This window comes from Carcharhinus amblyrhynchos, chromosome 15, assembly GCF_965287045.1.
Source record: "Carcharhinus amblyrhynchos chromosome 15, sCarAmb.v2.hapA, whole genome shotgun sequence".
NCBI lineage: Eukaryota > Metazoa > Chordata > Chondrichthyes > Carcharhiniformes > Carcharhinidae > Carcharhinus > Carcharhinus amblyrhynchos.
Genome location: NC_137338.1, coordinates 9,247,992 through 9,261,358, shown reverse-complemented (window position 1 = coordinate 9,261,358; position 13,367 = coordinate 9,247,992). Strand labels below are relative to the sequence as shown.

The window sequence follows — 13,367 nt, the reverse complement described above, 5'->3', positions numbered from 1 at the left end:
ACTCACTGATTTGCATGAATTGAGCAGAACATTTCTTTGGACCACCAGCCTTATTTTTCGCCTCACAATGGTACGATCCACTGTTAGTCTTTCTGACGGGGTTAAATGTCTGTCAAAGTTAAAAGAAAGAATTACACAGAGGATGAAGATAGTCGCTTGGGTATCATCTTCATCTGGTTTCTATTGAATTGCAAGAGGGGGGGGGAGAAGGGAAGAGACTGTTCTAGTGCTGGGTTCCTAGTCTTTGCATAATTTTTAGTAGTTATGATTGGACAGTATTGAGCAGGACTTTAATTTTAAAATTTTCACTCGTGAAAGCAGATCTGTTTTCTTAATGCACAGAACCCTCCCTCCCCACCTCCCACTCAACCATAAGATGCAGGCTAGAGACTGGGCAATAAGTGGATACCCAGGGTGAACTGTATATTATTTAAAGTTGATTTATTAGTCACAAGTAAGGCTTACATTAACGCTGCAATGAAGTTGCTGTGAAAATCCCCTAGTCGCCACAGTCCGTCGCCTGTTTGGGTCAATGCGCCTAACCAGAATGTGGGAGGAAACCCACGCAGAAACAGGGAGAATGTGCAAAATCCACACAGACAGTAGCCCAAGCTGGGTCCTGGCAGTGGAAAGCAGCAGTGTGAACCACTCTGCTACCGTGCTGCCCTGGTGTTTTTCTGGGGTGTTTGTCTGTATTCAGGTAGCAGATATTAACTGGAGATTCAGTTGTGTTCCTATATTTGGGAACAGGTCGACAGTGTAGTTGTGGGGCTGGGGTTTTGTGATGTATAAAGTGCATCTGTATAAATAAAACATTGTATAAAGGCTCCAGTGCACCCTGCACTGCTTACTATCTGAGTTGTAACACTCAATCTCAAGGATGACAGTCACTATCAACCGGGGGAGATGGTGGTGTAGTGGTAATGTCACTGGACTAGAAACCCAGGCTGAAGCTCTGGGGACACTGTTTCAAATCCCATCATGGCTGGTGGAATTTAAATTGTAAGCTAGTCAATTAGTAATGCTGAAACGATCGATTACTGTAAAACTCCATCTGGTTCATTTGAATGAAATCTCCTGATCTGACTGACATGTGACTCCAGAGCCTCAGCAATGTGGCTCACTCTGAACTGCTCTCTCAAGCCACTCACTTCAAGGGCAATTAGGGATGGGTACCAAATGCTGGCCTTGTTAGCGACACCCTCACTCCATGAAGCAAAATTGTAAAAATTGTTCTCGGCCTGTAGGTCACCCTGGCAATGCCCTCCTTCTTTGTGGTATTATTCCACGAAATTGTCTCTTGGACCCAAAAGTAATCGAACAAGCTCCAGGAGATCCCCCTTTGTCTTATATCTGTGACGCCTTTGTCAAATTCTTTCTTGTTCTGACCTATCCCTGACCTCCTCCACCCACCTCTCTGACTATATAAACCATCACGTTTCTACCTCTCTCCAGTTCTGCAGAAGGGTGATATGGGCTTGAAACATTAACTCTGTTTCTCTCTCCACAAATACGGCCAAGACATGCCGGGTTTATCCAGCATTTTCTGCTTTTATTTAAGCTCTCGGAGACAGCAATTTCTCAATGACACCACCCCCACATGACCCACCAATAGGTATGACAGACCCTCAACCAGATAAGTTTCTTAACACTTGTAGGGAAACTGCACTCGCTGATATGCCAGCCATGTGTCTCAGAAGTCAATGCCTATCTCTGGAAAGAAGTATCTTCTATCCTCTAAATTGGTTCTATGCTTGTGTAACTTACAGTCATGTATCTTGATCTCCCTAATCATTTTTTTAGTTTATTTAATAGTGTCACAAGTAGGCTTACATTAACATTGCAATGCAGTTATTTAAAAACCCTCTAGTCGCCACACTCCGCGGCCTGTTCGGGTACTGAGGGAGAATTTAGCATGGACAATGCACCTAACCAGCAATATCTTTTGGACTGGAGCACTCGAAGGAAACTCACACAGACACAAGGAAAACATGCAAATTCCATACAGACAGTGACCCAAGCCGGGAATCGAACCTAGGTCCCTGGTATTGTGAGGCAGCAGCGCTAACCACTGTGCCACCCCTATCTCGCTCAAATAGTTCATCCGCTCAAAGTCTAATCCCTTCGAGTTTTGATTGTGGAAATCATGAAGGGAAAAGCCCCAGATCCCTTGGCATTGCTATTCAGGTGAAGTGCCAACTTGATGGACCTTTCCTCAGGTCTCCACATCACCCACAACGTGTGGAGACCAAAACTAGACACAGTCTACTCATCACACTCTCACTTTTCAATGACAGATCTGGGAGGTCCTTTTCGGCAGAGCAGGAAAACGGCTCTTCTTTTGCTGAACTTGGAAGCTTCTGAAATTCCAGGGGATGTGCCAGGAATGAACAAACCCGTTGTGTGGAAACATTAGCCTGTGACTAAGCCTCTCACACAAATAACAGCAACTTGTGACTCAGCCCGTGTCATCCTCAGACACGCCAACTCTTGTGAATTGATCATGAGAGACACGATTTCTCAGTCAAACCCAGGCTCGCCACGATCCTGACAGAGGAGAACAAAACCTTTTACATTTTTCTGCTATCCGGGACAGAGACCCGGATCAGACTGGAACCTGCTCTTCTCTCTCAGCTCAGACATTACAGAAGCCCTAGAGAGCTGGATTCATTCTTTGGCATAATTTTCAAATGTGTGCATGTTTTGTTTAATCCTCCAGCGTCAAACCTGCTCACTTTTCTTCAGTCAGGTTATGTGCAGGTTAGGTCGATGGGCCCTTAGCGTCCCAAGGTGTGTAAGTTAGATGTGCTAAGTGTGTGGGGTTACAGGGATATTTTGGGGGGGAGGGGGGGAGTCCCCCTCTGACAGCTACTCTGTCAGAAAGTCAGTGCAAATTCGATGGACTGAATGGTCTCTTCTGGACTCTTTGGATTCTATGATGGTTCCTCATTCAACCAATAGAGTCCCAACTCAGTTCTTTCTACTCAATCTGATTTTTAAAAACAAAACAAAGCTCCCTAAAACACTTCTCTTCCACTAGGTCTTTCCTTTCCTAACCTACTCATTATTTTAAAAACTTATCCCTCACTGTTTTTCACTCTCCAACATAAAGCACTTTGAGGTGTATTCCTACACTAGGGCTCTGGTAGAATTACAAATTCTTGTCTATCAGTACTGCTGCCCAGAGAGACAGTGGGGAATGCATCCAGGGCTGTCCCTCAGGGAGAGGATGGACTTCCTGATGTTAAGGGTAGGTCAGGATAGAGCACTTGGAGGAGCAGACTTCAGGGAGGGAGTGCAACCCAATCTGTAAACATAGAAAATAGAAGCACGAGTAGGCCATTCGGTTCTTGAGCCTGCTGCGCCATTTATTTTGATCGGGGCTGATTATCAAATTCAATATCCTGATTCCCCCTTCCTCCCATATCCCCCGATCCCTTTAGCCCCAAGAGTATATCTAATTTCTCCTTGAAATCAGACAATGTTTTGGCCTCAACTACTTTCTGTGATAGTGAATCCCACACATTCACCACCCTCTGGGTGAAGAAATTTCCCCTCACCTCAGTTATAGAGTCATAGAATTTACAGCATGCAAATAGGCCCTTTGGCCTAATTTGTTCATTCCGCCCCTTTTTTTAACCCCTAAACTAGTTCCAATTGCCCATGTTTGGCCCATATCCCTCTATACCCATTTTAGCCATGTAACTGTCTAAATGTTCTTGAAAAGTTAAAATCATATCTGCCTCTATTACTACCTTTGGGAACTTGTTCCAGACATTCATCACCCTCTGTGTGAAAAAATTGAACCTCTGGACCCTTTTGTGTCTCTCCCCTCTCACGTTAAACCTATATCCTCTAGTTCTGGACTCTCCTACCTTTGGGAAAAGATATTGACTATCCAGCTGAAATATGCCCTCTATTTTACAGATCTCTATAAGATCATCGCTAAGCCTCTTACGCTCCAGAGGAAAAGAGTCTCAGTCTATCCAGCCTCTCCTTATAACTCAAACCATCAAGTCCTGGTGGCATCCCACTAAATCTTTTCTGCACTCTTTCTAGTTTAATCATATCCTTTTTATAATAGGGTGACCAGAACTATACATAGTATTCCAAATGTGGCCTTACCAATTTCTTGTACAACTTCAACAAGAAGTCCCAACTCCTGTATTCAATGTTTTGACCGATGAAACCAAGCATGCTGAATGCCTTCTTCACCACTCTGTCCACCTGTGACTCCACCTTCAAGGTGCTATGAACCTGTACCCCTAGATCTCTTTGTTCTACAACTCTCCCCAATGCCCATCATTAACTGAGTAAGTCCTGCCCTGGTTCAATCAACTAAAATGTATTACCTTGCATTTATCTAAATTAAACTCCATCTGCCATTCGTCGGCCCACTGGCCCAATTGACCAAGATCCCGTTTCAATCCTAAATAACCTTTTTTACTATCCACTATGCCACCAATCTTGTGTCCTCTGCAAACTTACTAACAATGCCTACTAAATTCTCACCCAAAACATTAATATAAATGACAAATAACAGTGGACCTAGCACTGATTCTAAAAGGTTTATCCCATAGCCTCAGACGATGATCCCTTGATCTGAACTCCCCCATCATCAGGAACATTCTTTCTGAATCTACCTTGTCTAACCCTGTTAGAATTTTATAAGTATCAATGAGATCTCCTCTCACTCTTTTAAACTCCAGTGAACATAATCCTAACCGACTTAATCTCTCCTCATATGACAGACTTGTCATCCCAGAAATCAATCTGGTAAACCTCTGCTGTACTCCCTCAATAGCAAGGATAGATAAGGACACCAAAACTGCACATAATAATCCAGGTGAGGCCTCACCAACACCCTATACAACTGCATCAAAACATTGCTGCAAAGTGGCCAACATCCCAACCATTGCTGCCTAAGACCCATGCAGAGTGACCGTCCAGATTTCCCCCACCACACTGACCCTGTCTCCCCCTCCTATTTCTCAACTCCTCCCGCTGGCCTCACAACTGAGGTGGGGTGGGAAGCACCCTTCAACTGATCATTAAAGGGCTTCAACAGGGACAAGGGAGGACAGGCTGCCCCAGGCCTCTTATAAAGCTTTGGACAGGTCGGGGTGGGTGAGATGGCACCAAGGAGGCCACATCTTATTTTGCGGAGGGGTCTGAGGCTGGCACCTCTGAGAGTGCAGCATCAGCTCAGTACTGTAGATGCTGCCGCCTCCAGGGCAGAGTGCTCCCTAATACTTTACTTATTCATTCAGGGATGCGAGGGTCACCGGCACGGCCAGCATTTAGTTGTCCGATTGCCCTTGAGGTGGTCAGCTGCCCTCCTGAATTGCTGCGGTGCGCTTGGTTTGATTTTCCTGTAGTTGTTTGACCAAACTGAATGGCTTTCTCAGCCTTTTCAGAGGCAGCCCATATTGCTGTGGGGGTCTGCAGTCACACTGGATAGGGAAGACAAGAAGCTCATCCGTGTAATCGGATGGGTTGTTACAACAATTGATGATATCGTCATGGACACCGTTATTCAGACAAGTTTCCAATTCCAGATCTTTTTTGAATTAATTGATTAAATTTAAATTCCACCAGCTGCTGTTGTGGGATTTAAACCCGTGTCCCCAGAGCAATTTCCTGGCCCAGTGATGTCACCATCTCCTCCCAAAAAATCAGATGTTTTAAACTTTCAACCACATTCAATCAAAGCAAGAACAAGTGAGATAATTATTTTAAGCCTCTCTATCAACCAGTCTCACAACACCAGGTTGAGGCCCAACAGGTTTATTTGGGATCACGAGCTTTCGGAGCGCCGTTCCTTCCTCAGGCGAGTGATGAATCAACTGAGTAAGGAGCAGCGCTCCAAAAGTTCATGGTTCCAAATAAACCTGTTGGACTTTAACCTGGTGATGTGAGACTTCTGACTGTGCCCGCCCCAGTCCAATGCCAGCATCTCCACATCATCTCTATTAACCAGAACAGGGTGCCCAGAACATGACTCAATTCCCCCAAATGGTTCCCTTTACCAGAACTCCAGTCTTTTGGTTCACTGTGTAGGATGTGTTGATGAAGTCCAAATCCTTAGCAGGACGCTCCAGCAGTATTTTGTTGTCTTTGTACCAGGTGTAATCGGACGGAGGCGACCCCTCTGACTCCTTGCAGGTCAACACCACCCTGGACCCCGACATCGCAGAGCTCGGAATTTTACAGGTGGGAACAGCTGGCGGCACTGGTAACAAGAGAGTAGTGATGAAGTGGGCACTGCCACATAAGTCACCAAAAATCTATACATGTGTTTAAAATAGTGCTGTGTGTATCAAGATGCACCGCAGCAACTCGCCAAGGCTCCATCCCAACCTGCGACCTCTCCCAACTAAAAGGAGGTACAGCAGCAGATACATGAGAACACCACCACTTGTGAGTTCCCCATCAAGCCACTCACCACCCTGACTTGGAAATATATCGCTGCTCCATCATTGTCACATAGTCAAAATCCAGGAAGGCTTAATGGGTGTTATCTACACCACAAGGGTGGGAGATGGGGGTTTTGGGGGGGGTCAGTTAACTCAGTTGGCTACTCGGCTAACGTGTAGTTCACCAACATCATGGGCTCAGTTCTCATTCTGGTTGAGGTGGATTTGGGGCCAGCCTTGCTGCTGAGACTGGAAGGCAGCGGCAAATCACCACTGGCACAAAACTGCCAAGGGAACATTTCAGAGTGAAGCTTTAATGATGAACAAGCTAAGGGCCTGTCTCTGGGCAAAACACACAGGAATAGATGAATGCCACGCGGATGGCAGCAGTTTGAGAATGTGACTCACGACAACCTTCTCAACAGCAATTAGGGGACAGACAATAAAATTTGACTGTTCCTGTGATGCCCACGTCCCATAAATGAATAATTGAAAAATAGCACCCTGAATGTTGTAAATACCCCAACGTGATTCAGAGGAACATTATCATCGAAGTACACCACCAAGCTACATCAAAATATACAGGACAGATGACCAAAGATTTGGCCAGAAACCATGGCCTTGTGTCTACTTTCCTGCCGGCAGCCATAACAACTCCCTCTCAGAGCAAAAATCCGTCTTAACTCAGCCTTGAATATATTCAATGGCTCAACCTTCATTGCTCTTTGGAGTCAAGAATTCCAAAGATTTAACAACTCTTTGACAGAAAACATTCCTCCACTATGAATGGAAAGCCTTTATTCCGAACAAACCCTTATTCCAAACATCCTTATGAAGGAGGGAAAGTCCACATCTGGAATACAGTGTGCATTTTTGCTCTCCATATTTAAGAAAGGATACACTTGTATTGGAGGCAGGACAAGATTACGAGGGGCATGGACAGAGTGGATAGTCAGATGCTATTGCCTCGAGTGGAAAAGTCGAGTACTAGGGGACATAGGTTTAAGGCACGTGGGGAAAAGTTTCGAGGAGATGTGCGAGGCAAGTTTTTTTTTTACACAGAGGATGGTGAATGTCTGGAATGCGTTGCCCGGGGAGTTGGTGGGAGCAGGTACAACAGGGGTATTTAAGGGGCAACGAGACGATTACATGATTAAAATGGGAATGGAAGGAATCGGGCTCTGCAAGTGCATATGGTTTTAGTTAAGGCAAGCATCGTAATTGGAGTAGGTTTGGAGGGCCGAGGGGCCTGTTCCTGTGCTCTACTGTTCTTCTTTGCTCTTCTTTCCCTTGTACAGCAAAGGTTGATTGGAATGGTTGCTGGAACGAGGGGCTTGTCCTTTGATGGAGACTGAGTTGAATTATATTCTCTAGAGTTTAGATGAATGAGAGGCGATCTCACTGAAATTTAAAAATTCTGAAGGAACTTGTGAGGGTAGATGCTGAGAGGGGCAGTCTCAGGATTTAGGAGATGGGGAGAAATTACTTCACTCAGTTATGAATCTCTGGAATTCTCCATCCCTGAGGGTTTTGAGTACTCTATCTTTGAACATATTTGAGACTGGGACAGACAGATTTTTGGTCTCTCAGAGAATCGAGGGATACGGGGACAGGAAAATGGAGCTGAAGTCCAGGTTCAGTCGTATCGAATGACGGAGTAGGTTTAAAGGGCAGTCTGGTCCACTCCTACTCCCATTTCTGGAGCTCTTGATAAAACGGTTGAAAATGATTGGACCTCTTCACTGCACCGTTTTCCCAGCACCTCTGAACAACATCTTCAACCACTGAATTATTTTTGAAAGCAGCCACTATCAACAGTATGATCCAAGTGGTCTGATTTCGGTGGGGTTTATTAAGGGAAGAATATTGACCAAGACAGTGAGAGAACCCTCAGCTGTCCTTCCTATAGTGTAATGGAACGATTCAGGTGATCACCTGAATCATGGAATCAGATCACGGTGCAACACTTCACCTGAAGGACAGACTAAAGCTACTACTTCATTTGATATTGTTAAGCTATTAAATCACAATCTAAACTCACTGAGGCTGGTATGAGAGCTTCGTGGTTATGGGGCTGGATGGGTTACCCAGAGCAGGTAAGATTGGGCAGGCAGTGTAGCCTGTGGCTGATCTATCCCACTAAGACTGAAAATGACCACCCTTACCCTCCCCTAAATTGTATTAAAGCCAGAAATAGGTGCAGTGCCATTTCAGCACCAGCAGAGGACAGTGCAGCACCACAGATGAGAACATTGCTGACCACTTGACCACATCACGCTGTCTGGCAGCATTGTAAATCACCCCAGTGATTTTACTGCCAACACTCTCTCTGTAAGGTTCCTTGTAGTGTATCACACACTTTGGCCAAATAATATCTTCCTAATATATGTAAATGTTTTAAACGTATTTTTCACTTGTTTATATTTAGGTTTTTGGAATCACACAGCACAGGAGGAGGCCTTTTGGCCCATCATGTCTTTTTGAGAGAACTATCCCTCCCGTTCTGTGCCCAAATCACTGCAGATGTATTTCTTTTGAAGTTATGTGTCCAATTTCCCTCTGAGAATTTCTATTAATTCTGCCTCCAGATCATAGCAACTTACAGCATTAAAAAAAAGTCTCTGAAATAACTCCTCTGAGGCCAGTGTCTCTTCACCAAACCTAAGGTTTATTTATATGGTCAGCTACACTCAGACAGGTACTTCCTCGTACAGAGTATAAACCCAGAATGCCAGCAGTAATCCACATTATATACACGGGCAGGGCTCCCTGATTGGGCAAGCCGTTACTGCCTTAATCTGGGAGTTTTCTAAGAGGTCCACATTGTGGATGTTGTAAAAATCATTATAATTTCCTCCTGGTCCCTCTGGTTTGTTTGGTGATTTTCTCAAAACTGTCCCCTCTGATTACAAAGACATGGTATGCGAGCTAGATTGTGAGGGGGGCTCACAATGGCACAGTTGTAGGCCTGGGTTCCATTCCCAGCATAGCTTGGGTCACCGTCTGTGCACTTTTCACATTCTCCCCCTGTCTGCCTGGGTTTCCTCTGGGTGCTCCGGTTTCCTCCCCCACTCCAAGGATGTGCTGGTTAGGTGCGTTGGCCATGCTACATGGCACCTTCGTGTCCCAGGATGCATAAGTTAGAGGGAGTGGCGGGGTAAATATGTGGGGTTACGGTGATAGGGCCTGGGTGGGATTGTTGTCGATGAAGACTTGGTGGGCCAAATGGCCTCCTTCTGCACTGTAGGGTTCCTATGATTTGATGATTCTGAGACCGAAGATGGTCTCGGCATGATTGCCGATGGGTTTGTAGAGGAGTGTGAAAGAGGAGATGGACGGACACCTGGAAACTCAACAGCGGGTTCACACTGGGGAGACCATTCACTTGCTCCCAGAGTGGGAAGGGATTTAATCACTCGTTCACCTTGCTTAAGACACCAGTGAATTCACAAGTAGCTGCAGTGATTGGGTTTGCTGTGAATCACATGCAGGATTAAGGCATGTTCACTGGACTCTTATTTCTGCTGCTGTTAATAAACTCCAACCTAGCTATTGAGGTTAATATTTTTGATAAATGCCAAATAAATCACCTTTTTGTTGGGGAAGCTCTCTGATAACCAGGCCACCTGTATGCAGATACTGACTGGAAAATTCTGGATTGCTTGTTTAAAAAACAAAGTAACCTTTGACCTCGCGCGGACCATCACTGCTCACCGAGGACAGAGAGTTTGATATCTATTTCTGCAAAGACCACCTTGTCCTCCTTGGCTGCTACTTCACAGCGATAGGTAGCCATGTCTGCCCGGGTCACCTTGCGCAGACTGATGCTGGAGCCTTTGACCTCTGCCCGACCGATATATTTCTCTTCGAGAGGGATAAGAGACAGAGAAATAAATATTTGAAAAGATTAAAAGGAAATAAAAAGTGCATTCATATATCAGCTTTCACACAGGACATCCTGAAGTAGCTCACAACCAGTGAGTTACATTTGTTGACAAACTGGTGCACAGAAAGCTCCCATATATAGCAAGAAATGAGATCAATTGTCAGCCATGGCTTGGCGTACAATATCGGGTGGCATTATTTTGCAGAAGTGCAGGGGAGATCTCCTTGTGACTTCAAAATAATGCACTGGAATCTTCTACAAAAATCTGAGAGAGTAAATCCCATACTCAATGTCTTGTCCAAAAGACAGAATTAGCTTTCACAGATTCTGCTGTGACCTGTTCATCACCCCTGGTCTCACCAGGCTCCACTGGGCCCCTTCTCGCAATGGCATGGTGGCACAGTGCTGCCTCACAGCGCCAGGAACCTGAGATCAATTCCAGCCTTGGATGATTGTCTGTGTGAAGTTTGCACACTCTCCCCATGTCTGCATGGGTCTCCTCCACGTGCTTCGGTTTCCTCCCACACTCCAAAGATGTGCTGGTTAGGTGGATTGGCCATGCTAAATTGCCCCTTAGTGTCAGAGGGGTTAGCAGGGTAAATGCGTTGGGTTACGGGGATAGGGCGTGGGTGGGATTGTAGTCAGTGCAGGCTTGATGGGCCAAATGGCCTCCTTCTGCGTTGTGGGGATTCTGTGATTCTATGTGGAAGCAATGCTGCCTTTACCCATCATCATCACATTGCCCGTTTAGACTGTCTCCAGGGCCCGGCTGTGAAGAAACACCTGTGTTCCCCACCACTCCAGCCTTACCACACTCTCCGAACTCCGTCTTCAGCCGGTGTGTTGGTTGAACTCCCCCCAAATCCTTTGCAGATTTTCAAAAGGCTTTCTCAGTGCTTTTCAGATACCCGCAACTCTTCCAATAATGACATTACTACTCTCAGATCATAGAACCCCACAATGCAGAAAGAGGCCCTTCGGCCCATCGAGTCTGCAGCGAACACAATCCCACCCAGGCCCTATCCCCCATATCCCTACATATTATACCCACTAATCCCTCTAACCTACGCATCTCAGGACACTAAGGGGCAATTTCTTAGCAGGGCCAATCAACCTAACCCGCACATCTTTGGACTCTTTGTATCTACAGCACCACTCCAGCTAATTTCCACTCTCCCAAACAACCTTTCCCATCACCATTCGTTTCTCTCATCTCCTCCGGCTGAACTGACAGAATCCTCCCTCCAACCATTTCCCCTCTAGCACGATCCCTTCCCCAGCCAAACCTATCAGTCAAATTCTCCAACTCCTTCCTACCCATTGTGGGACATGGGCGTTGTTGGCTGGTCCAGCATTTATTGCCCATCCCTAGTTGCCCTTGGAGGGCAGTTGAGAGTCAACCACATTGCTGTGGCTCTGGAGTCACATATAAGCCAGGCCGGGTTAGGATGGCAGATTTCCTTCCCCAAAAGACACCCTTCCGTTCCAATCCCCAAATACCATCTCTCTAGTCCGATCTCTCCCAATCTGTGCTCATCCCAGCCAATCTTTCCCAACCTGTGTCGTCCCAATTTTGTTCTGCTGGGGTGGGAGGAGGGGGTGAGAGAGAGAGCATTTCACTAGCGATACCAAACGTACCGGTGAGCGAGCCATCGAAGTACACGAAGGAGACGTCATTTCCTACGATTTTCTTCCACTCCAGCCGAGGGTTCCTGTCTCTTTCCACTCGGTAGGTGCAGGAGAGTTGAGCCACTGCAAACAACAAGCTTAAAATAGTGAAAGTGGGGATAAACAAAGAACAGAAAAAAATTACAGCACAGGAACAGGCCCTTTGGCCCTCCAACCCTGCGCCGACCATGTTGCCCTAACCAAACTAAAAACCCTTCTGTCCTTACTCGGTCCGTATCGCTCTATTCCCTCCCTATCCACGTACTCATCCAGATGCCTCTTAAATGCTGCTAATGTGCCTGCTTCCACCATCTCAGCTAGCAGCACATTCCAGGCACCCACCACTCTCTGTGTGAACAATTTCCCCCTCTCATCTCCCTTAAACTTTTCCCCTCTCACCTTGAACCTGTGCCCCCTTGCAATTGACACTTCCATCCTGAGGAAGAAGCCTTTGCCTATCCACCCTGTCGATGCCTCTCATAAATTTGTAGACCTCTAACAGGTCTCCCTTCAGCCTCTGTCTTTCCAGTAAAAACAGTCCAAGTTGATTTACCCTCTCCTCATGGCCAATGCTCTCGAGACCAGGCAACGTCCTGGTGAAGCTTCTTTGCTCTCTCTCCAAAGCTTCCACATCCTTCTGATAGTGTGGTGACCAGAACTGCACACAATACTCCAAATGCGACCTAACCAAGGTTTCCCCACATGATTTCCCAACTCTTGTACTCAATGACCCGGCTGATGAAGGCAAGCATGCCATATGCCTTCTTAATCACCTTGGCCACCAGTGTTGTCACTTTTAGGGAACTGTGGACCTGTATGCCCAGATCCCTCTGTAACAGGCGGCATGGTAGCACTGCTGTCTCACAACGCCAGGGACCCGGGTTTGATTCCTGGCTTGGGTCACTCTCTGTGCAGAGTCTGCACATTCTCCCCGTGTCTGTGTGGGTTTCCTCCAGGCGCTCCGGTTTCCTCCCACACTCCAAAGATATGCGGGTTAGATGGATTGGCCATGCTAAAATGCCCCTTAGTGTCAGGGGGATTAGCAGGGTAAATGTATGGGGTTTTGAGGATAGGAGCTGGGTGGGATTGTGGTTGGTGCAGACTCGATGGGCTGAATGGCCTCCTTCTGCACTGTAGGATTCTATGTTCATGTTTTAACACATTGGCACAAAGGACAGGAGTGAGGTTGGAAGATTTCTCCAGCAATAATTCACGCAATGCGTGAACGTCTCGTTAACAATAGCCCAACTCCTCTGATTGCTGAGTAACTAGGCACATAACATAAGAACATAAGAAATAGGAAGAGTAGGCCAACTTGCCCTTCGAGCCTGCCCCGCCATTCAATAAGATCATGGCTGATCTGTCGTGGCTCAGTTCCACATTCCCTTCCTCTCCCC

At 46.3% G+C, this 13,367-nt stretch overlaps 1 protein-coding gene across 1 annotated transcript in view; it reads right to left on the bottom strand.

The window, feature by feature from the left end:
- jam2a (junctional adhesion molecule 2a) overlaps nucleotides 1-13,367 on the bottom strand; it is a 72,538-nt gene that overhangs the window by 15,328 nt on the left and 43,843 nt on the right. Inside the window, exons 3-6 of the mRNA XM_080203390.1 lie at nucleotides 11,941-12,054; nucleotides 10,131-10,280; nucleotides 6,030-6,232; nucleotides 7-109 (exon numbers count right to left, since the gene is read on the bottom strand). Of these exons, the coding sequence (XP_080059516.1) occupies nucleotides 7-109; nucleotides 6,030-6,232; nucleotides 10,131-10,280; nucleotides 11,941-12,054 (570 nt within the window). The remainder of the gene's footprint in view (nucleotides 1-6; nucleotides 110-6,029; nucleotides 6,233-10,130; nucleotides 10,281-11,940; nucleotides 12,055-13,367) is intronic.